The following is a 24389-nucleotide window of genomic DNA, read 5'->3' as shown; positions in this document are numbered from 1 at the left end:
AGTGAAGAGAATAATATTTTAAATATTATTTTACGGTGATTCATTCTGTTTATTACGGATTGATAATTAAAAATAATTTTTAAATAGAGGTTTTGACAGAGAAATTGATTCTGTTTCTATAAAATATGCAATGGGATCTCGTTTAATGAAAACAATTCATTCCCCAATATTACTCGCTAAACGAAACAATTTTTTTCATAGGAATCCGAACAATGCGTTCCATTCTGAAAAAAATACTCAAGCAAATGTAAAATACTGTAATTTATTATTTATAATGCGCGCTTATTATAAATAAATTATCTGAAGACATTTGTCTTTCGCTACGCTTCAAACGCTTTCTACGCTTCTAATTGCTGCTTTGCCAGGGCGATATTTCTCAATATAAGATGGAAATAATTTTCCATGCTCTCAGAGTTTTCCTTACTTCACTGGAAAGTTGGTGTTCTGCTGAGTTTTATTTCTTTCTTCCCTGACCAGTTCTTTTAACCAACCAGCTCATCGATGTTTCTGCTATCCTCCTCTAGCCGCAAATCTTGGTCAGAGACAAAATCTCGTCTATTAACCCTTTCTAGGGCAGGGGAAATATGCTTCCCACAAAATTTATCAATCTTTGTATGAAATTATGTAGGTTTGCATCAGTTATGACAAATTTCTTAGAAAGACAGAAACTTAGATGCTTCAATTCTTTATCTTACACAAAATGATGTGTCTGGATTTGTTTCTTAATTATTAATTAACCAAATTAATTAAGGAATCAAATTAAATATATCTAATTGTTGCAGCTTCACGCCGATAGATGGGTATCTCTCGAGTACAAAGTTCCTGTTAATTCCTTTTTGTATCAGAACGGAGAGTGTAAGAACGATTCTGTGAGCGAGACGAGGTATCCAACTGTGAGAGGTGTCCTAATCTGTAATAGTCTGCATGAAGTGGCACAAAAAACGTGTCCGAAAATAAAATGGTGTTCACCAGAAAGAAATGAGTAATTATTTGTAGAGAATTACACTAATAATCTAAATGAATTCCTTTTCTTATTCTAATTTCAAGCCTAAAAATATTTTAACATAATATGACTAGAAAAAAATGGCCTTTACAGGGTTAAGGTTCTACGGTCATTTTATTCAAACTCCTCGGAGTCTCGTTTGGTCATATAGCCAAAACTTCTATGTAGATAAGTGCACGATAAATCCGTCGGGGCCAAACGTCCTCCCGCTGGTGTGGTGCAGAAATTTGAAGAGGGAGGTGCCAGCTCATGTGTCGTCTTCGTCATCTGATCGCAGCTCACAATTACGAGGTCCGTCGTAAAATAGCACTAGTGTTGCTTTAAAACAGAAAGTTAATATAACTAAATCTAAACTTCTATGTAGATAACACAGCAAACAAGGATGCAACACTAAGAATACAGGCCAATGCTGCATGTGACGTTACGGTATCACTTCGTCCTTCATTCTGCGAAATATCGCTCGTCAAAGGAGTATTTTTTTTTTTCTTTATGCCAACACTCGTTGTGCTCATTAAGCGATGTTTGGCTGTATCTCTCTTTCTGACCACCGCAGAATTTATCTATTCTCGCCTTGCTTCATTTATAAGAAGCACAGTCATCATACAATAGATCGCATACATTGTGGAAGGTATCATCCGCCCTTTCTTTCAGAAACTTTACAGTACAGTAGGAAAAAAAATGTATGTTTCAGAACTATGCAAAAGGGAATAATCCTTTACAAAATTAAAAACAAAAAAATTAAATCTTGGAAATAGAGTCAACACTATATTACTCAACAGAATATGCTCAATTGTTATGAGAATGTTAAGAGCATTACGAACAAGCTTAACAAACCACCTTCGCAGACAGAATAATTCATGAAGAAGACAATGCGCATTCATATTTCTCAAAAAGGAATGGTATTTCATAAAATAAAAATATTTTTGTCCGATGCATACTAAGTGTCGATAACCAAAGTGAAAGAAGCCACAATTCTCGCCACTGAGTTAGGCAATATATTTTATAAATATTGAATGATAATTATTTGACAAATACAGATAACTAGTAAATGGCAACCAAAACCTTTTTTTCTTTTTAACCTAATTTGAGCTTCAAAGAAAGCAAGTTTCGTATTCCTGTGAAAACTTTTCTCTGTTTAGCAAAAATTGCGTATTGTTGGGAAGTTTTTATATAAATCAATGGCAACTATTTAGGGCCGCTGTGCTTAGATGGTCACAAAGAAGTCGATTAAAACCAGCGGCAGTGGTTCCCAAAAATTTCTCGCAAATTCTCCAATAAAAGTGGTATACCCGAGAAAGTTTTGCATGGAATTGGCTTACAATATTTGCAAAATATTAATCTTCGGCGTGAATTTAACTTTTTTACTGAATAAATAATGTAAACCTTGGCGAGGGTTTTTTTTTTTTTTTTTGGTGTGCAGTTAATTGCATCAAAAAAAATCGAATTTGGGTTTTTTTCAGATTTTTCCGAACTAAAAGAAAGAAAAACCTGAGACAGAACTACAATTTAGTCACAAAAACAAATTTGATATATTTAATACGATATCAAATATTTGATATGTATATGATATTTGATTTTGATACGTTCATTACATTTTTGAATTATCACGTTGCTTGTTTCAGAAAGAGCAAATTGAGAGACATTCAACCCCATGTTGGATTTGGTTCGAACCTGGATGGGTAATTACAACATAAATGTTAAACGTGTGTCCCTAATTTTATCCACTGGAAATGCAGCATTTTTGCTTAAAATAAATATTATTTGTACAAACACAGATCCCGCACAATCACTAGTCATAATGAACCATAACATCCGTATAAGTTATTTTGTTAACTAAAATAAAAAAAAAACTTAACAAAAATGGATCATGAACATGTTAGTTAAAAAATTGCTAAACTGATCAGTCTGATTCAAGAACGGAGCTCATAATGCTTATTATTTAATGCCTCAAAATTCTTAAATCCACCATGTTCTCAAAAGTCTTATTATAAAAGAAGGAAATTCATTCTGTGGTCACAATATATTTATAGATTTAATCTTATCAATATTCTTAAGATTGGTATGAATAAATTTATAAAAGTGTTTATTCAAAAATAATAAAACAATTTTTAGTTAATGTCTCAAAAAGAACTATTTTCTGCTTTTTCGTCTTTAATTAATAATTCGCTATTGCATATATTACAGACTTAATAAATCAAATGGACTATCTGGTGGCATCACTCATGCGGAATCAAGGCATAATTATATTAATCATTTAGTTGATAAATAAATTCTGAAAATATAGAAATAGAATGTTATTGCGAAAAATATATGGATAAGAAATTTTAAAACTATGTGGAAACAGAAAAAAAAAATGAAAAAAAAATTACAAAATTACTTAGTTACTAGTAGTAACAAGTCAAATTCAATGAAAAATATCTAAAATTGACCTCAAAAATATTAAGCGACTGCGGATTTAAAAAATTATACTCTTTTGAAATTTTTACATCATTAATATCATACGATCCATTGATTCTACTAAAGTTCTAAGAATCTAAGAGAATAACATGTTCAGTTACATTAATGTCTCGTTTTAAAGCAAAAATAGGGATATTTTGGAATGGATCTGGATGTATTTTGAACCGCTTTCAGATGACGCGGACGACACCTGAACAGAACTATAAAGAATAGCTTTAAAATAATTAAAACGAAATCGGAAATAGCTAATTAAATAAACAGTCTCTTTACAACAACTATAACTAGCGGGAGAAGTCTCCAAAAAAACTTTTTCACATAAACCTCAAACCCACAAAGAACGCTTTTCATTCCACTGACGTACAAAAATGACGAAATATTAATCTTTCGCATGAATTCAACCTTTTCACGGAAACTACAGTTTGATGCTTGACGGGTTTTTTGGCGATTAATCACAGGCATAAAGTTAATAGTATCCGAAAAACGATTTTGTGTTTTAGATGCACTTTTTCTTACCGATTGAAAGAAAGTTTTTCACACACAGAGCTACCGCTTTAGTTACAAAATTATACATCAAAATTTCATATATTTAAGTATTGGCTTTTTGAGTAGTCGAGTTGAAACTGAAAGTACCGACTGATAGACGGTCTACCATTAGTTGGATTTCACTCAAATTTTGTTAGTTTTCACACTATAAATGTTAAATTTGAGCACCAAATTTCATCCATCTAGCTCTCATCATTTTGTAATTGTCGTGTTTACTTATATTACAGCCGAGCAGATAGACTTTCTCTGATCGGAATTTGCTCAATATTTGATAGACAACTACATTTTCAGTGTAAAACCATATACCAAATTTCATCCGCCTAACTGAAAGAGTTTATGAGTTTTTGTTTTTTTTTATCACAGACAGACATAATGCCAAAAATGTGTTTTTCGAACATAGAGAGGTCTGAATGGTAGACATTTGTCAAAAACTCCAGTTAGAATTCTTTGACGGTTACAGCACTTTTTCCATATTTTGTATATGAAAAAATGAAAATATATTATGTGTGAATTGTTAAATTAATCTTTCTAACAATAATTTTTCGTCATTGATACTATAAGGATATTTGATGCTATTTATCTTTATTAAGTTTACATTAATTTAATTATATATTATGTTTTTGGAGCGTCTTGCTAATTCATTTACAAATTTTTAATTACATACTTAATTGTTAAATACTTATTATATATAAGGGGGAAAACCAGGATAGTGTTTGCGTCTTTCTGGTCAACAACCCATGAACAACCTTGAAATAAACAAACGAAGTGGCTAAAACATCCGCTCGACTACATCAGCGAAAAGCACATGGCCAGCGGAGGATTCATTTTGCAATGCCGTGTGAATGGTAATTTTCTTGGAATGAGTAAGGCTGCATATTCATTTCAAGGTCATTTCCAGCTTAAATCCAGAGCTCTTCACAGTGAAACCGTTTCCCATTTGCATGAAACATTTGCTTCCCCATTCTTTAGGGATTCGTCATTTTATTTCGAGAGCCCTGACGAAACATTTATCTAGAATAATGTTAGTAAAGGCAAACAAATAATCCATATCGCTTGCGTAAGATAAGCAGTAAAAATCGTGAAAAGAAATAAAACAAAATGTCATTTATTGCTTTGAAGTTACTACATGCGAAAATGAATCATTTTTTCAAAGAAATTAATCCCTAATTTTTATTAACAATTTTTTTTTTATCACCATGATCAAATATCCTGCTTTAGATCACGATTCGTAAGTAAATAAAAAAAAAGGCAATGTAGGCGAAGATGATACCTCTTCAAAAATTTAATAGCTTATAAATACATTTTAGTTTTCTGGGAGCTGGACTCATTTGGCTTGTTTGCACTTTTATTAGAAAACTGGATATTTAATTATATTCTTTCCGAAAACCCACCATAAAAAATTCATCAAAAATATATCAGTTCTGTTGCAGTTTCGTACTTATCCTGTTAGTTTAGATTCGAACAGACGGGAAAACTTCCTGTGAATGGAGTTATCTCAAAATCGGATGGAAATCTATCATTTTGTGTGAATAACTTATACCAAATTTCATCCGCCTAGCTTTTGAGTTATCTTTGTCACAAACATATTGCTAAAGTGTTATCTGATCTCAGGGAGGTGCAAAACTTGGAGATTCACTCAAATCTCGAGTTCGAACTCTTTGCCGACTCAATTCTATAAACTTCGTATACGAGAAAAGTAAATAAACATGCTTGCAATGGTATCTTCGTATCTGTGTGCCTAAGGAACAAGCGACAGCAATGGGACATGGGAACTCAAAAAAGTAGAGTTTAGTTTAGTTACATTAGTAGAGTTTAGTATAATTATGTTAACGTCCCATTTTTAAAGCAACGCTAGGGCTATTTTGGGACGGACTTCGTCATTTTGAACTGCGGTCAGATAACAAAGACGACATCTGAGCTGGTGCCTCCTTTCTCCAAACATCCACGCCACACCAGCGGCAGGGCGTTTGGCACCGACGGATTTAACGTGAACGAGGTTCGCTTACACGAAGGTTCTTCGGCGGAATCGGGTCTCGAAGCTGACACACTTCGTTTCCGAAGCCAAGACCTTACCATCAGACCACCGCAGCCCTCACCAAAGTAGAGAGCAAGATGCCTTAAATTTGACATGCTGTCTGTTCAATAAAAATGACATATATTAAATTTCTCCGTAAACCTATAAAAAAAGTTCTTGTCTTAAAAACCATCAAATTTTTATTTATCTCACTAAAGAAATAATTATAAAAATCACCTTATTAAAAATTACTTCAACGTACCCGTTCCCATTAATTTTAAGATTCGTCTAATAAAAAGGTTTAGTGGTTTTTAATAATGTACAAATTATAATATCATGAATTAAAAATAATTTAAAACTTGTTCAAAGAAAAAAAAATAGCATAACAATCAGATTGAGACAATTGAATACATAGCTTTTTTTTATCGTAACAATGTTTACAGGCTTGCATTCTATATGCAAATTGCACCGAGTGACGTACATGATTAAAAAATTAGATTTTCAAAAACCTATTAAAATTGACACATAGTTACTGCTTGGATAGTAAACATTCACTAAGGTAGGCTTTCCAAACGTTTTAATTAGCTTTATTTAAGGATAAATCAGCATTTTTATGTTTTCGTCTATAGTTTTGGTACATACTTTTGTCAAAAATGATTTTTACTCACCTTTAAAATAATAAAAAAATTATTTTCCCCAGTTTTTTTTCCATGCTGTGTTTTCATCCAATTTGAATAAATTTATGAAAAATTTCTTTGACTCCTCCGTATACAGTGGCAAATCTGTTCACGCATCGAATTGTTGAATTTTTAATTTTAAACCAGCAATTAAATAAAAGCATAAAATAATTTAAAATTAAAAAAACTCTTAAAAACGCTTCAAAATCTCAAATCTTATATTATTATATGAATTAAAATAATAATAAATATCCCAAATAGGATATGTCCTTTAATTAGGAAGTGAATTCGTAGGTCAAAGGAATTAAGGACTACACATCCGCCATTCATCGACATTAAACCTATTTCTGCATTTCTTTTCATAGCTTTAAATTAGGACCGATTTGTTAAAAATAAAGTAAAAATATACGAATCAAGCCTTTGTTGTTATGTTTCGGACTAGAAGATCGACTCCCCATGTCATTTTTTTAATTTTCAAAATCGTACAAAATTTGTGTTTTTGAACCATACATTTCGAAATTAAATCGTAAAAGTATTTATAGTTAAAAAGAATATTTAGGAAAAGCAATTTCGAGTCTCTTGAACTTTTGTCGATGCCAATTCAAAATGTACTGTGAACATGTGAAAAATTGGGAAACAATAAAAGTAGCATCCTATTATCGAAAAAACCAAAGAAATATGAAAAAAAAAATCGAAGTAAAAAAACGTTCCGGTCATTCTCACATTTCATTTTCTAAGAAAATTCTGAGAATTGAATCTGAATGAGACAAATTTTTTTGTACTTTTTCTGAATGATTTTTACATCAGACACTGAGAAATGTTGATTAAGTAATCGTGAGAAAAACACTTTTACTAAGATCTATTTAAATTAATTTTAAAATAGTAATGATTTGTGTATGTTCAGTAGTAGTCAGAAGATCAGAAAAGCAATCTTTCAATTTTAAACTAAAATATGACTTCATGAATCCGTTTATTATCATTACTCACGTGTGTAGATAAAAATGTAGCCTCTTATTTACTTAGGAAAATATTTTAATGTTTTTGTTTAGTACCATATTTGCTTCAACAATTAATATTGCTTATGCATTTTATTAAATACACTATTGAATAGAAAACATTATAAACAACGAATTAATAGCAAAACATGTCAATAATCATACATAATAATAGAAATTCTTATCAAAACAATAAAGTATCCCTTTAGCTATTGTTTTAAAACCTCCGCATTTTATAAATGCAACAATAATATTTCTGTTATCAGAAAAGTTTATAAAAGATTACAGATCTTCGTCGTCATTTTCTGCGCGGGTTCGCAAAAGCTACTATTAGTCATGGAATGCACAATGGGCATAATTGAAAAACAAATGGGACGATAAATCTTGCAACAATTAGAGAAAAATTTACAAGCTCTCCGAACAAAGAAGTTGGAATCGATTCTGGAAGTCTGCTTGAAAAGCTCGAAATGAATAGCATCCTTTGTTCTCGATTCAATAGAAAATTGCATTGAATATATAAACCGATTATATTTCAAAAACTGTTTCATACATCACATCCACGGTTTTTTTCCTAATTTCTTGTGAAAGAAATTCATGCAGAGAAAATATTATAATCTTCACAAAATTCGACTTCAGTATTCTGAATGAAAGATTTGGATGAAATTCAACATTTTAGTTCTGTCCGATTTCGGTTTGGTTTAGTTATATTAATGTCCTTTTTTGAAGCAAATATTATATCTATGTCCTGTTATTTTGGGATGAACCTCGTCATTTTGAACCACGGTCAGATGACGAGGACGATACCTGAGCTGGCACCGCCCTCTCCAAACTTCCACACCACACCAGATTAAGGACATTTGGCCCTGACGGATTTAACGTGCATCAGACCAGCTTAAAAGACGGTTCGGTGGAATAGGGTGTCGTACCTGAAGCCCTCCGGTTCCAAAGCCGAGACCTTATCACCAGGCTAACGCTGCCTTAGTCCGATGGATGAAATTTGGCATGTGATATTTACACATAGCTCTGTATGGCGTTTCAGACCCAATATTTCAAATATAATTTCTGCCTATTTAAGCGATATAGACTAGGATACTAAACAAAGAAAAATTATGTTCAAATAATAATAACAATTGTATTTCTGGCTACAATTGTTTTTATCTACTCCATATATATGCAAGAGTAGGCAAAACGCAACTTTACTTCATATAATTTTTATATATAATCCTTAAAGAAGGTTTGTAAATAATAGCTCATTTAAGTATTTCGGATAAGTGACTGTTTTAGTTCCACATTTGACGACATTAAATAAAAAATACTGGGATACAGAAGCATATATTTACTACCTGGAAGCAACTGACAGATTTAATAAAACAGAGAAATAAGTTCAAATTTCGGCAAAAAAATAGAATTAAATATTTAATTCTGTTTCGAAAAATAGAATTAATTATTTTTATTCAAACTAACTTTGAAAAATGGTTCCAAAATCAAAGAAAAATGAAATTGACTTTACTGAGATACTATTTCTAAAATTTTAAGATGGTATTAAAATTTATTCTCTATTTCTTAGTTATGGAAGGAAAACTCAGAATCTTTTTTACCCCTTTTACATCCATTTTAGAAGTGCGTATGAACTTTTTAATGGCGCAGGTCATTTTTCCAGGTGCTAAGAAACATGCGTGCCAAAATTGTTCGAATCGGCCGAAGGGTATGGAACTGCATAAGATTTAAACGAACATGCATTCAGTTTTATGCAGAGAGATTTGACATGTTCGAAATATTTAACATGGAAGGAAATATGGTACTCAATTTTAATTAGTGTATCTATTTTTCCTCAAGACTTCATATTAGAGGTTCTTAATTTTTATCTTTATTTACATGCAGATGCCCTTTCTAATTGAGCCAGTAAAAATATTAAATACATATAATTGTCCGAATTTTATGATATTAAAAGTACTTTAAGCAATTGAGGAAACCAAGGATAATAGAGTACCGCAATTAAACGGACTAGATAATTTTTTTTTAATCTTCAGACATTAAAAAAATCTTTAATATTGAAACTAAGTTGAACTAGAGGGAATGGTCTCCTAAAACTCGTTCATATATTTTTAATAAAGTTTTTATATCCACCACAATGCATAAAATTAAGGACCTTGGTCAAATCCAAAAACATCACAAATGCTCCGATTTAAGATTATTAATTTTTTTAGAGGATTTTTTCGAATGATTGAAACAAAATTTGGACATGGAATTAAATTTTAATAAAAAATCGCATCTTAAATTTTATTTATTTAAATTATTACATTTTTCATTTATCGTATTTGCATACATACGAATACACAGACCGACGAACAGACAACCCTTTGAAGGATTTGATTCAAAATTTTATATTGAATTACACTTTTGATGCTAAACGTATATACCAAATTTCATCCGTCAACCTTATTTGGTTGTATTGATTTTGAGTTCACTTATACTCGGACAGCAGGACAGACACTTTCTGAGAATGCATTTCGTTCAAAATTTGAAAGAAATCTGCAAGTTTAGTGTGAAGACCACATTCGTAATTCCATCCGGAAACAAGCCTACATTCAATAATTTGCAATTAAGTTATTATAATTTAATTATTATGTTATTGTTATTTATTTATTTATTTATTTAAAATTATTGTTATATTAATTTTTTTTTAAAATTATGGTGTTCATAGAAGGCGTAATTTCAAGAATATGCTTTTCAGGCTCAACTCTGAAAAAGATTTTGATGAAGAAGGCTATTATAAGTTAGGTCTCATAAAATATTTCATTGAAAATTTTAACGAGTATTAAGGTTGGAGAACCGGTTGGTCGCCAAAGGCGGCTAGTTCAAAATATAATGCTGAAATATATTAATGTAATTGGTTCAACTGTCATTGTTACTTGTATTGAAAATACTCGATTTATGAAATTATAATTTAAATTCATCAAAATAAAAGAAATTAAAAAGTAATCTAAATTTTTTATGTGGACCAAATATAAAGACAAAACTAATTTAGAAAATATCTTTAAAACAAATGGAGTATTGCTGAATCTTAAATAGTATAAATCTTAAATATGATGAATCATCGTCACTTATTTCAACAATTTAAGTTCTAATAATTGTATTGAAGCAAATTTGAAAATTTTAAGTTTGGGTTAGTTTTATTGTAAAACAGATATTATAAAATGGAAGGCATGGATAAAAATGGAAGGCAGATGTAGTTACAACAAAGTATGTGAAACCAAAAGAAATACATCTGCCTAAAAAGTGAAAGTTGAGATATGCCAAAAATTTTAAATTCGAGACCTAAGATTCTTAAATAAACTAAAAAATAAATTAAAATTGAATTGATAAACATTTTTTGACTGTTTTGAAAGCAAGACTATCAAATGGGTTCGGATTTAAATATTTCATTTAGAATCATATTTTCCGTTCGAATGTTGCCATTGTTAACAATCTTTACAAGTTCCAGTGTTTCCATTTAAATTAGTGTAAATAAAAAATAAATATTTGCTAATTGCACTAAACTATTTAATATTACAGGCATAGACATTGTTAAATTAAGAAAATGCTATTTAAATTTCATTTAAATATTTGTAGGCTTCACTGTGAAGGTTTGTTATATATTCAGATAAATCGAAATTGTATAAATTATATTTATAGATATAATATTGCCGAAATAGCATCTCAAAAAAAAAGAAAAAAATGGTCATAATGTGTGTGAAATTAATCCAAATTCTGGAAAATAGCAAAAAAGACACAAAAGTAAATGATATTTCAAGAGGACATTCTTGATAAGTTTATAAGATTTTATATGCATCCATATATTCAAAAAAATGTCACTTTGGAATTAACATTTTTTTTATTTTGAATTTATAGCCATTTGCTAAAAATACAAAATAAAAAATGTCAGTTTTTCAATTGTTTCATTAATACATTTCTTATTACTTTAAATTTTTATATAAATATTCTCAATAATATTGTTAACAACATTTAGTACGAAATAAATTCAATTGAAAGAGAAAAAATAATATTTTAGAGCAAATGTTTTGATACTTAATTTTGGAGTTAACAATTTTTAGACAGAAAATAAACCATTTGAATTATTTATCATCCACATTATCAAAAGGCAGTATTTACAAATATTCAAATGAGTTTAAATTCTTTTTGTAGATGCACTTTTTGTTATATCGGTATCTCCACTATTAGAATAATTCTCATTCAGCTTAGCACCGTTTTCCCCCTTCGAGGTTGACAGCTGATGTGCTTCGTTGCATCCAAATTGCAAGTAGAAGCAAGGAGGTGGCGCAATGCTTCGCCAGTTAAGTAGCCCACTGAGAAACATAAATAGGACATTGCTACAAAGCAGGTGCCGTCGAACATTACCGTCGTTTAATTTTTATTCTTACATTCTCTCTATAAATCCAATAAAAATTGATTTTTTTTCATCTGTAGGTATATAATGGAAGGTGTATGTACACTTCGCGTTACTTACCCATATCAACAGGTGGGTGATAATCATAGAATTCTTGAGGCACGTCATTGAGGCTGCTGTGTTTTCAGGTTTGTAAACAAACTCTGGCCTAGGTGGGAATGAAATTAACTTCTTTCTTTTCTTCACGCTTGCGTACTCAGGCGGTGGTTGCGTTTCGACGTTGTCGACGCCGTAATCTCGCTTCGGCGGTACTGGAGGGTTATCATCAGTGGCGCTTGATTCGCCACTGCCGTTTTTGTTCGGAGATGATTCGTTATCTTTCGATAATTTCTGCCTCATCTCAATATCTGTGACATTATCGTCCTTATGCTCCATTGTCTACTGAGTGAAAGATATTTTTTCGATCGTGCGTTTGGTGGCTCACGATAAACCAAAGATTAAAAAAAGAAAAGGCTAAAAATTTTCGATAAGACACAAAATGTTAAATCAAATATAAAGGTAAAATCGATAGCACTAGCAGCAACTATAACTGTAGGAAGTTTATTAGGGGTGTAAAGTTCGTGCATGTTTATCAGCGGGTTGCCCAGGTAACGTTGATAAACATATTTGTGTTGGTAGACTTGACAAGCGAATTTCTACAAGAAATGTGCTGATAATGCTGCCTTAACCGCTCTCGCTTTTTGAAAAGTTTAAATTTGCTAGCTTATTGGCCAACTCTATTTGCATTTACTCATTTTTTTACGTTTAGAAAATGTTTATCTTCTTTTTCTCCCTAAAATATTGCGGACAAAATACGAATGGGATTCTGATTACATTTTTGATTGTGTTTGTTGAATTCGAAGGAATAGGAAACCAACTATTGAAGATATGAGTATGAAATAAATTGTGAAAATTCAATGTGTTCATAAAACTTATTTGAAATTTAGAATAGTTTTAAATTTGTAAATATTGAGTAAGAAGAGAATCAATAAAAACAGGATTTAAAAGTTTGATATTTATAGTTTTTCCCCCATTTTTTAGAAATTTTATTTTTGCAAATGTAATTCAAATGTTGCTCATCCTTTTTAATCATTGCTATTTCAGGATTCTATTAAAAGAGAAAGTGCAAAACCAATTTGCTGAAATTTTTTATACTATCTAATTCCTGTGTGCTTGTCTTTTTTATTTTTTTTTAATGTGCACATTTGTTATCAAAATCATCGGGAGTTGTCTACCTAAAACTTACTCTCTAATAAAGATGTTAAGGAATGGCATTGGCATACAATAGTTATGAAATATTAACGTGAATTTGGCGTGAATTTAGCATTTTTATTGAATACACGAGTGTTCTTTGGCAAGGTGTTTTGGCGGTTAATCACTGGAATGAGGTTAATAGGATTCGGATTCTAATTTAGGCGCGATTTCACAACCGATTGAAGCCAAAATTTGATACAGAACTATACTCTAGTTAAAAATTCATGCACCAAATTTGATATATTTAAGACACTTGCCTTTTTGGGTGATCTCTTTTATATTTTTCTGAAAGTACAGGTCCAGGTATGGTCGGTTTCATGTTGGATTTGTCACAAAATTTGAGTGTCTTATCCGCGTACCGAAATTTATCCATTTAGATCGCTTCGATTTGTAGTTATCGTGTTAACGTATATTCAGACAATCAGACAAGCAGACCTCCTTTGAACGGAGTTTCTTCAGAATGTGATAGAAATCTACAAATTTGATGTAAAGACCATGTACCAAATTTCATCTCTCTAGCTCAAAGCTTTTTTTAGTTATCTTTGTTAAAGACAGACAGGCAGACGGACAAACAGATATAACACCAAAAATGTATTTTTCGAACTTCGGGTGGTGGAGATCATTAAAATCTTGAATTTGAATCTTTTTGGTGATTACAATACTTTCTCTGTACTTCATACAAGAAAAAGTATAAATGATGCAAGAGGCTGCCATTATCTTTCCTTTTTTTTTTCTTTCAAAAGAAATGTTTATGACTTGGCCGATCAACACGAAAGACAAAGATTTTTTTTTTTATATATACATACTTTGGAATAAAATAATCTTAAAAGTGTCTCTTTAACTTGAATCATGTTTGATGGTGTTCCTTTCTTTCCTACTTGTTTATTTTATTTTTATTTTCTCATTGTTTCTCTATTATTTTAGATGAAAGATTTACAAGGATTTTTCAACTTTTGCCAACTGGAATTCATGACAAACGATGTTTTGATGAACAGTCTGCGTTCCAAATAAAACATTTTAACAGAAACAAAGGCAGATTCAGATATTTTGTTGACCTAGGAGTATTGTTTCAAAAATGTCGCAATTTACAGATAACATTCATTCTTTTAGGGGCAAATGAACCCTTTCACATATATTTATTCTAATTCACAATCGAATTACAGAATTTTTTTATTTTAAATCTGCTGTTAAGCGAAAGTCTTAAGTAATTTAAAATGCAAAAATTACTTAAAAGAGCTTCAACATTTCAAATCTCCTCATATTGTTATAGGAATTAAAATAATAATAAATGTTCCAAATAGAATGTGGCATCTAATTAGAAAGTTCAGTAAATTGAGAAAGTTCTATAAATTAAAAGAGGTTGATTTAAAATAGCGAATGAAAATGGCTTCTTTGAAAATCTCTTTCAACCATTATGCATTCATTTATCTCAACAAAAAATAAAGATGAAAGTGTGTGAGTCCGTCTGTGTGTATTTGGGATTCTATAGACGAGACCGTTTTACTTTAGAAATACTAAACTTGGCACATATATGTATTTGTAAGAGTGGAACATGTGTACTTTGGGACGAATTTTTTTTTAAAATGAAATAATAATTTTAATTTATTAAAAAAATAAGCGATTTTTCTTGATTATTCAGGAAATGTTACTGCAAAAAATTTGGTCATCTTAAAACTCAAAAAATTATATTTTCAATAATATCAATTTCTACGCTGTATAATTTTCTTTTCATTTTTAACCAAATTTTAACAAAATATTTTAAGCACTATATTACCTTGTTAAAGTGAAACTGAAATCAATTTAATACTGATACTAATATTTTATTCAGAATTTTTTTTTCCATTGTTGATGATCAAGATTTGAAGATTCGACTTGTTTTCTTTGTTTGAATAGGTTACAGTGTAAGCCATATTTTTAATAAAATCTTTAAAATGTTATGGTATTTACAAATAAGCTTTCAAAATAAAGCAATGAAAATTTTTAAAAGTGTATCTATTTTTAAATGCCGCTGCCGTTTCACGTGATTTAATTGAAAATATAATAATGTAAATAGAATATTTGGGAAATGCATATCATACGTAACAGAACGTTAAAAAACATTTTGCTACTTTAGTTATAAAGACCAAGTTACACAAAATATTTAATTGAAATTTTTGGAAATCACTATTCCTGGTGAATTAATGAGTCACTACAGGCGGCTAGTTTCGAACAAAATATAATAACTTTTTTTATTTTTTAACAGGCGTTACTTGCAGAGAAAATTTGATGCGCACACCATCAGACTTATCTTCATATTCAAACAAGTACATTGTTGACTTCTGCCAATCTCAATTTTTAATACATATTTTGTGTAGTAAGGCTTTAAGTATTTTATGTTTTCCCGAAACTTTGTGACATCCCCTGATAATAAAAGAGAAATAAATTTTCTCCACCCCTAGTATAAGATTTTTTTTAGTTAAAAACAAGTGACGGAGGAGTGCGGGAAGCTGACGTTCGGAAACGGAATGAAGAACGATAGCTGACCTCTGGGAACCAATGACAAAAGAGGGCGCCTAAAATTGAAAGTGTCATTTATTTAAGCTGTAAATAACTAAGTGTACATAGAAAATATTATTTTAATCAAGAGAATGTTAATAAAAGAAGATCTATATAAACCCGTAAAATCATTGACTAGAATAGATTTAAATATCAACATCTCCAAAGTGTTACAACCTATAGCTATTAAAAATTATTTTTACGAAAAAAATGAAAATTCGCTAGAAATAAAAATGATGGATAATGAACTGATTATTAAAACATATTTAAATTATTCAATCAACTAACCGAGATGCACATGCACGTCATTCAAATCGGACAGGACACCAACAGTCCCTGTAGCGCAGTGGATAGCGCGTTGGACTTCTAAACCAAAGGTCCCGGGTTCGAATCCCGGCAGGGATGATGGATGTGGGCTCTTTCTAAAACTCATTCCTTGTACCTTAGTTTACTTTTCAGCAGTAGATAAATAGGGGAGATTTATAGTGGCGTGGTTGCGGGAACTCCATAAGTGAGTGTCGTTATTCTTTGAAGAATATCTACGCCAGAGCTTGCTCAGTCTTTTCAAATGGGGATCCCTATTTCATTAGGAAAAACTCCTTGAGTTTTCAAAATTTATCATAAGAGTTTAAACCAGCAGGAGTGGCCTCTCCAGACTCCCGTATACAAGGCCTTGGTATAGACCTTGAGTAAAGATGTACTCAGATTTTCATTTTCAAGGTCCTGCAAAAATATGCGCTTCTTAGAACAATAAAGGAAGTTAAGTATGCCTTTTGAATACTTTTTTTTTGAAAAATACGAATCTGCATTCTACATGATAGAACTATGTACCAAGCTTAGTCAATCTAGCTACTACCAAAATCTACCGTACTAATCTACCTACTAGTCAAAATACTACCGTATTCATTTACCATGCTGCAGACAGACTTCCTCTGAATGGATTTCATTCAAAATTTGATAGAAATTATAAACTTTCATCAAAGATCATATATAAAATTTCATTTTAGCTTAAGGTTTTTTTAGTTATTGTTGTTGACAGATAGATAGAGCGACAGACAGAAAGATAAAATTCCAAAAAAAGTTCCAGTTTTTCAAACTCATAATGTCGAAACTAAGTTTCATCAAAATCTGAAGTCAGGATTTTTTGAATACTTCCTCTCAATATACTTTATATGCCAGAAAGTGGAAAAGAAACACGGACTAATAATAAATAATTCCATTTCATTATTATTTCATAAATAACTTTATTTATTTTTCTATTTTAATTATCTTTGCAAATTCTATTTTTTAAATAAAAATTATGTTAAAAATGATAGTTTAGTAACAATCTCATTGAAGCAATTTTATTTCAATAATGTTTTAAATCAAACAAAATAATTATGCTAAAGTATTTTTATTTTAAAAAAACATAGAGTGATAAATGTAAAAGAAGAAAGTTCAGTAAAAACTTAGTGAGATTCATTTTAATTAGTATTTTTATGTTCCTATTGACAAGGAGAACTCGAAATTTAAGGAACCCTACTGTACGCTATAACATTAAGCGCTGTGTTTCTTTAAGAATATCTTTAGAGATATAGAAATTTTCAAAGAAAAGATGAATTTATAAATTATATATATTTATTTACAGTTTTCCAATATCTATTATTCAATCACCAATAAATTCTGATTGATTCAAATATAATAAAGTTACTCTTGTTTCAACATCAAAATTTTCCTTTGTCAATGTTTTTGATGAAATTGTCTTTCTAATTTATACAATGAATTATTTCTGAGAGTAATTTTAAGTTAAAAATAAAGAAAAAAAACCTTTTTAACTCCTATCCTTATATACTTTTTAGCAATTGGTTGTAAAAAGATCGTTTTTCCTTTATCCTATATATGTAATTTTATCTCTCTTTCCTAGATTTATTGCTTTATGCCTTCTATGTTTGATAGATATGGCGGAAAAAAAATTCTTACTTTTCTTTTACAACAACAAGTTTGAACAAACTTATGACATTATCAGCACCGGTATAAAACGGTAATCTAGTATAATACATTGACTCATTTAAACATTAATTAACGTAAATATTTCTTATATTCTTTACATAATAAACCAGCAATTATTTTGCAATTACAATACAATAACATTTATAGATAAATAAATCAATCAAAGGATAAATTCTGCTTTGGCATATTCAGATCCTTATTTGGTTACATACTCACTCAATCTCTATTCTAAGCCTCTCTCAGTTTTTTTAGCATGAAACAAAAAATGGACATGAAAATGAAAGAAATATTTAGAGAAAATTATAAAAATCGAAATGGAAATTTTATAATACACGATTCCAATACATTTCTAATAGTTTTTTCGTAGACGATTATTTGAAATCCTAAACTTTCTCATTCCTAACATCAATTGAATCCAGGCACTTCACTCAAAAGTAATAGGAATCTGGTCTTAAGGCACAATGCTAAGAATAGGAATGAATTCTGCGCATGTGCAAGTTCTTGACACTTTAAATTTCTATTAAATGTATAGATATTTTGAAAAAAATTTATTTCCTATGCTTAAGATTTGAAAAAATTCATTGTAACTGTTAAACTAGTAGGAAAAAATACAAGAAAAATACATAAAAGCCATTCCTTGCTTTCGAATCTCAAACTGAAGTCCTGCAAAAAGCTTCAAAACAACCTGTCGTTCATTCCCTCATGACAAACATATATCCACCGAGAAAGGGATCTAAGATTCTTAATATTATTAACCATTCATTATTTCAAAAACAATAGGAATCTGGTCCAAAAGCACAGTGCTAAGAATACGAATGAATTCTGCGCATGTGCAAGATATTGATACTTAATTAAATACTTCTATTAAAGGCAGATATTCTGAAGAAAATATTTTATTTTTGATGCACAAGAATTGCAAAATTAATTGAAACTGTTAAATTAGTACGGAGAATAGCATTAAAAAAATAGAAAAAAGATATATTAAAAGTTCATTGCTTTAGTGACTCGAACTGAAGTCGAGCAAATATTTGCGAAATAACCTAGCGATTAATCCATCAGGTCACACTTACATCCAACCAAAGCGAAGTAAGATTCTTAATATGGTTAACTATTCAAAGTTCCAAAAATAATGGGAATCTAAGATTAGGAAAGATATCTTCGCATATGCAAGATCATGACACTTAAAATTTCTGTTAAATTTGTAGATATTTTGAAGAAAGAATTTTATTTTTGCTGCATAAGATATAGAAAAATGAATTGTAACTGTTGATCTACTACGGAGATTAATATTAAAAATAAAAAAAAGAAAAGAAAAACATATAAAAACATTCCTCGCTTTCTAGACTCGAAATTCAGCAAGAAAATGCAAAACAACCTATCCCTATCCTTCAATCCATCAGGCCACACTTACAACCACTGCGAGAGGGGTCAAAGATCCTTAATATTCTTAACCTTTCATAGTTTCAGAAATTAAGGGAGTCTGGTCTATAAGCAGAATGCTAAGAACAGAAATGAATTCTGCGCATGTGCAAGGTCTTGACACTAAAAATTTCTATTAAATGTATAGATATTTTGAAGAAAAATTTTATTTTTGATGCATCAGAGTTGGAAAAACTTATTGTAATTGTTGAACTAGTACGGAAATTAATATTCAAAATGAAAAAAATTAAAGAAAAATATGTAAATCGATTCCTCACTTTCGAGACACGAATTAAAGTCCAGCAGAAAGCAGCGAAATAACCTGCCGTTCGATCATTCAAACAACACTTGCTTCACCGCCACAGAGGTCTAAGTTTCATATTATTTTTAATAATTCATAGCTTCAAATATAATGGAAATCTGGTTCAAAAAAACAATGATAGTATTAGGAATAAATTCTGCACATGTATAAGGTCTTGACATTTAAAATTATTATTATTAAATTTAACACCTTAAGATTAATTATTATTAAATGCTAAGGTGTTTTGAAGAAAAATTTTATTTTTAATGTATAAAATATGGTAAAATTCATTCAAATTCTTTTCTGGAAAATGTTATTGAAAATAAACAAAGAAGAAGAAGAAAATAAATAAAACTCTCCGTTGCTTTCGAGACTCGAACTGAAGTCGAGCAAAAAACTACAAAACAATTTAACGTGAAATCCACCATGCCAAATATTCATCTGCTGCAAGAGGGTCTAAGAATTTTATTATTTTTAATTCACTGCACATGCAATAATGGGAATCTCGTCGAAAAGCACAATGCTGAAATTAAGAAAGAATTCGGCGTATGCGCAATATATTCTAAATTAAAATTATCAAATTTGTAGATATTTTGAAGAAAGAATTTTATTTATGATTCATAAGATTTGGAAAATTCACTGATGGGATCCAACTAGTATGGAAAATAATATTCAAATTAAAAAAAAATAAAAGAAAACATATTAAAACTCATCTACCATTTCAAAATCAAATTGAAGTCAATGAATTAGCTGCGAAACAACTTACCTTTCAATCCATCAGGCCACACTCACATATACCGCCAGAGGTGTCTAAGATTCTAAATATTATTTACCATTCATAATTCCAAGAATGATGAGAATCTGGTCTAAAAGCACTATGCTAAGAATAGGAATCAATTCTGCGCATGTGCGAGGTCCGAACACCTAAAATTTCTATTAAATTCATAGGTATTGTGAAATGTTTTTTTTATTTTTGATGCATAAGAGAAGGAAAAACTCATTGTAACTGTTGAACTAGTATAGAGAATATTAATAAAAATAAAAAAAGAGGAAAAATATATGAAACACTATTTCGCGTCCCAGATTCGAACTGAAGTCCATCAAAACTCTCATGAAGAACCTATCGTTCAACCAATCAGACCAAATTACATCTGCCAACAGAGGAGTCTAAGATTCCATATATTATTAGCCATTCATAGTTTTTAAAAATAATGAGAATCTGATCTAAAAGCACAATGCTGAGACTAGGAATGTGTTCTGCGCATATGCGAGGTCCCGAGATCTGAATTTTTTTTTTAATGTATAGATATTTTGAAGAAAAATTTTATTTTTGATGCATAAGAGTTGAAAAAACTTATTGTAACTGTTGAACTAGAGTGGAGAATATTAATAAAAATTTAAAAAAATGAAGAAAAATATATAAAACACTCCTTCGCTTCCCAGATTCGAACTGAAGTCCATCAAAAATCTCCCAAACAACCTTTCATTCAACCCATTAGGACAAACTTACATTTATCACCAGAGGGATCTAAGATTCTAAATATTATTAACCATTCAAAGTTCCAAAAATAATTAGAATCTTGTCTAAAAGCACAATGCTAAGAATAGAAATGAATTCTGCGCATGTGCGAAGTCCGGACACCTAAAATTTCTCTTAAATTTTTTGATATTGTAAAGAAAAAATTTATTTTTGATGCATAAGAGTTGGAAAAACTTATTGTAACTTTTTAATTAATTATATGGAGAATAATATTTAAATTTAAAAGAATTAGAAGAAAAATGCATAAGACACTTTCTCACTTTCGAGACTCGATGGGTTCGAGCCTATCGTTCAATCCATCAAGCCAAACTTGCATTCACCGATAGAGGAGTCTGAGATTCTTAATATTATTCTCCTTTCATGGTTTCAAAAATAATAAGAATCTGGTAAGAAAGCATAATTCTAAGAATAGGAATGAATTCTGAGCATGTGCAATTTTCCAGCACTAAAAACTTCTTTGAAATTTATAGATATTTTGTGGAAGTCGTGCTTGGGCAAACTTCATCTCAAGGTCCGTTTAGGAATTTAATTTATATATTGAACAGACTATAAATTTGAATTTAAAAGTATCCAGAGTTTTCTAAAGGAAATTTAAATTTTGAATTGCCTCTAATAGATTATCTTTTTTCTAAATATTAATTAGAACATTCTAACAATGCTAGTTTATTTATAAATTCAAGTTTTTATTATTATGAATTTTTTGATCCTGTCTTTGGCCTCGTAATCCTTTATTTCACAGCTTGGAAACTACTGAGTTTTAGGTTGCTTTTTTTAGTACAATGTACATTTAGAAAATTAAAAGCGAAACGATCATACACATTTTGAAATCGATAGTAAAAATCAACATTCATAAATATGGCCTGCCTTTGGCAACCAGGTTGCTCGCCCAAATTATTGACTTCTTAGGCTCTTAAATAATTAATACGAAATTCATTAAAAATATTTATCCTTTTATTTAATGAGTTTGAAAAAAGTGAATTCAAATTAATTAATTTACTGCAAATTAAAAAGTGTGTACATTTACAAAATAATAGCAGGGGTAAAAATCTTACTGCAGAATTCACGATAGCTACAAAAACACGAGATTGAATGAGTTTGAGATTTTGATGGATGGGTTTAAATTCCACCATAATATAAAAAAGTTGTTGTCATAGATCGTGTATCTAATTGAATTTAAGAAATATTATTAAAATTAGTAAGTGGAATTGGTTTTATTAGAAAGAAATTATTTGAGATAAGATAATAAAAAGACTATTTTTGTAAGATAATAATTTGGGAAAAAAAATTAACATCAAATTTCATAATCAAATATTTAACAGTGATTATCCATCCGACGGCAGTTAAGCCTACTTTTGTACCCAATTAAACTTGTTTAAAGCCTGGCTGTTGATTTCGTTTATGCCTTCTTTCCTCTGACTCAATACACTTTTTGGTGACACGGCGATTCCTCTCCAGAAAATTTCTGATAATATTTTGTAGCTCTATTCGAAGCATTCAATTCATTAATCATAGCTGTAGAAACATTCAATGAAGCAGTTTTAAGTTCATACCATGCATTGTTTAGAATTAAATGTTGCCATTCGAAATTAAGAACGATTTCTGAGTCACATACGTTAGCTTTATATATATATATATATATATATATATATATATATATATACACAGAGAGAGTGAGAAATTTTTATGCATACCCATAATCATTTCAGAATTAATTTCGGCTATTAAGTTTAGCTTTATATTATTATTTATTAAATTTTTAGCCGACGTAAACGTGACATTGTAAAGTGACAGCGTAAGGAATGCAAAATAAAATCATAGTAAATATTCAAAACAAAAAGCATTCTTTAAAACACTTATTGATTTACGATGTTGAAAGAAGTAATTAAGATTAAGACAAAGATTAAACGATTGACAATAATTAAAAGCATTACTAAAGACAAAAATTTTGCTTATTTATTGTATATAGTGACACCTTGAAGTGGATGTGCTTGTGAGTATGTGCGACTGATTGAACAAATGTATTTATAACTTGAAGCCTCAACTACTACCTGCTTCTGCCTAAAAACGCAGAGTATGAAAGAAATCTTTTACACATATTTATTGTGGTTTTGATGAAAAGCTTGATAGCGTTTGAAAAAAATAACAGTTTTTTAAATAACAGTGGGGAAAAAAACGGGACTACGTATTTCTTTTCTTTTAGATAAGCAGTTACGAAAAGAATTTGGTTTGGAATATTAAGAAGACTTTTGAATAGTCATTATTGCCATAGATATTTTCTTCCCATTTTTAATGTTCCGATATTAATTGCTGATTTAAATCTCGTCATGCCTAAAAATCAAAACACGATTTTAGAAAGATTTTGAACCAACTAAAAATCAAATGCTTTAAAAGCTAAGGAGGGTTGGTGTGAAATCTATCTGAATAAGAATAATAATTATAAAAACTCTGACTATCAAAATTGAAGGTGGCTGTTACCACTAGTTATAACTAGACTGATGCCTGCTAGTTAATTGTGGAATGAAAAACTTTCAACTTCCGCTAACAATCATTACTCAGAAAAACGTTTTCCAGTAAAGAGACAATAATTTTTTTAACTACATGCCATATCCCTCGGAGGGGGGGGGGCACCTCGTAATAGAGGATGAGAAGCCGCTGGTAAGGTTGTTGGTTCTTACCAATCCCGAGGGTATACGAAAGGGTAGGGGTGGTTACCTCCAATCGATGGCGGGGCGTACTTCCTTAGGGAAGGGCTGTGCAGTGGTCGGTGATGCCCTTTAGGACTCGACTACAGTTCCCTACTACAGTCATTCAAGTTTTTCCGCGTGCTTTTGGGCGGTTCGGAGTAGTCAGTCTGTGATTAACTACATGCCATAGGTGAACTGTTGGTTTAGTCCATAGTGGTTAACGACTATAAAGATGAAAATGGCATCTTTGGCGATTTTCCTGGCAATGAATCGATGGTTAAAATAAATAGGTCATCCTTGACAGTTTGGTTTTGGGGATTAAATACTAGCATGCGGTTAATACGCTAGTACTATTTTTTGAGGGAAAAAAAAGCCTTCGAAAATGAACAAAAGTTTTTATCAAAATAAATAAGTAAATATTTCAGTTTAGTTAGATTTGATATTAATAATTAAAATTTAATGTATATGTGATATTTAACGCAAGAGAAATGTTAAGATTCAGCACAAAATATTAATCATTTTGATATACAGATTTTTTCATATCTGAAATTT

At 30.3% G+C, this 24389-nt stretch overlaps 1 protein-coding gene and 1 non-coding gene across 3 annotated transcripts in view; one reads left to right on the top strand and one right to left on the bottom strand.

Moving 5' to 3' along the window:
* The window catches only part of LOC129972462 (tetraspanin-9-like), a 34590-nt gene extending 21960 nt beyond the window's left edge, over positions 1 to 12630 (bottom strand). The window contains exon 1 of one of the 2 annotated variants that reach the window (XM_056086606.1): positions 12197 to 12630. In XM_056086606.1, coding sequence (XP_055942581.1) covers positions 12197 to 12511 — 315 coding nt within the window. In that variant the 5' untranslated portion in view covers positions 12512 to 12630. The remainder of the gene's footprint in view (positions 1 to 12196) is intronic. The other variant, XM_056086605.1, reaches the window with a different exon arrangement.
* Positions 12631 to 16236: 3606 nt separating this feature from the next.
* Positions 16237 to 16309, top strand: Trnar-ucu (transfer RNA arginine (anticodon UCU)). Its single transcript has one exon. It is a non-coding gene; the product is annotated as a tRNA-Arg (tRNA).
* The last annotated feature ends 8080 nt before the right edge of the window (positions 16310 to 24389 follow it).

Source organism: Argiope bruennichi, chromosome 6 (assembly GCF_947563725.1).
Source record: "Argiope bruennichi chromosome 6, qqArgBrue1.1, whole genome shotgun sequence".
Classification (NCBI taxonomy): Eukaryota; Metazoa; Arthropoda; class Arachnida; order Araneae; family Araneidae; genus Argiope; species Argiope bruennichi.
The sequence above is the reverse complement of the archived record's forward strand: the minus strand, read 5'-3'. Positions and strand labels throughout refer to the sequence as shown.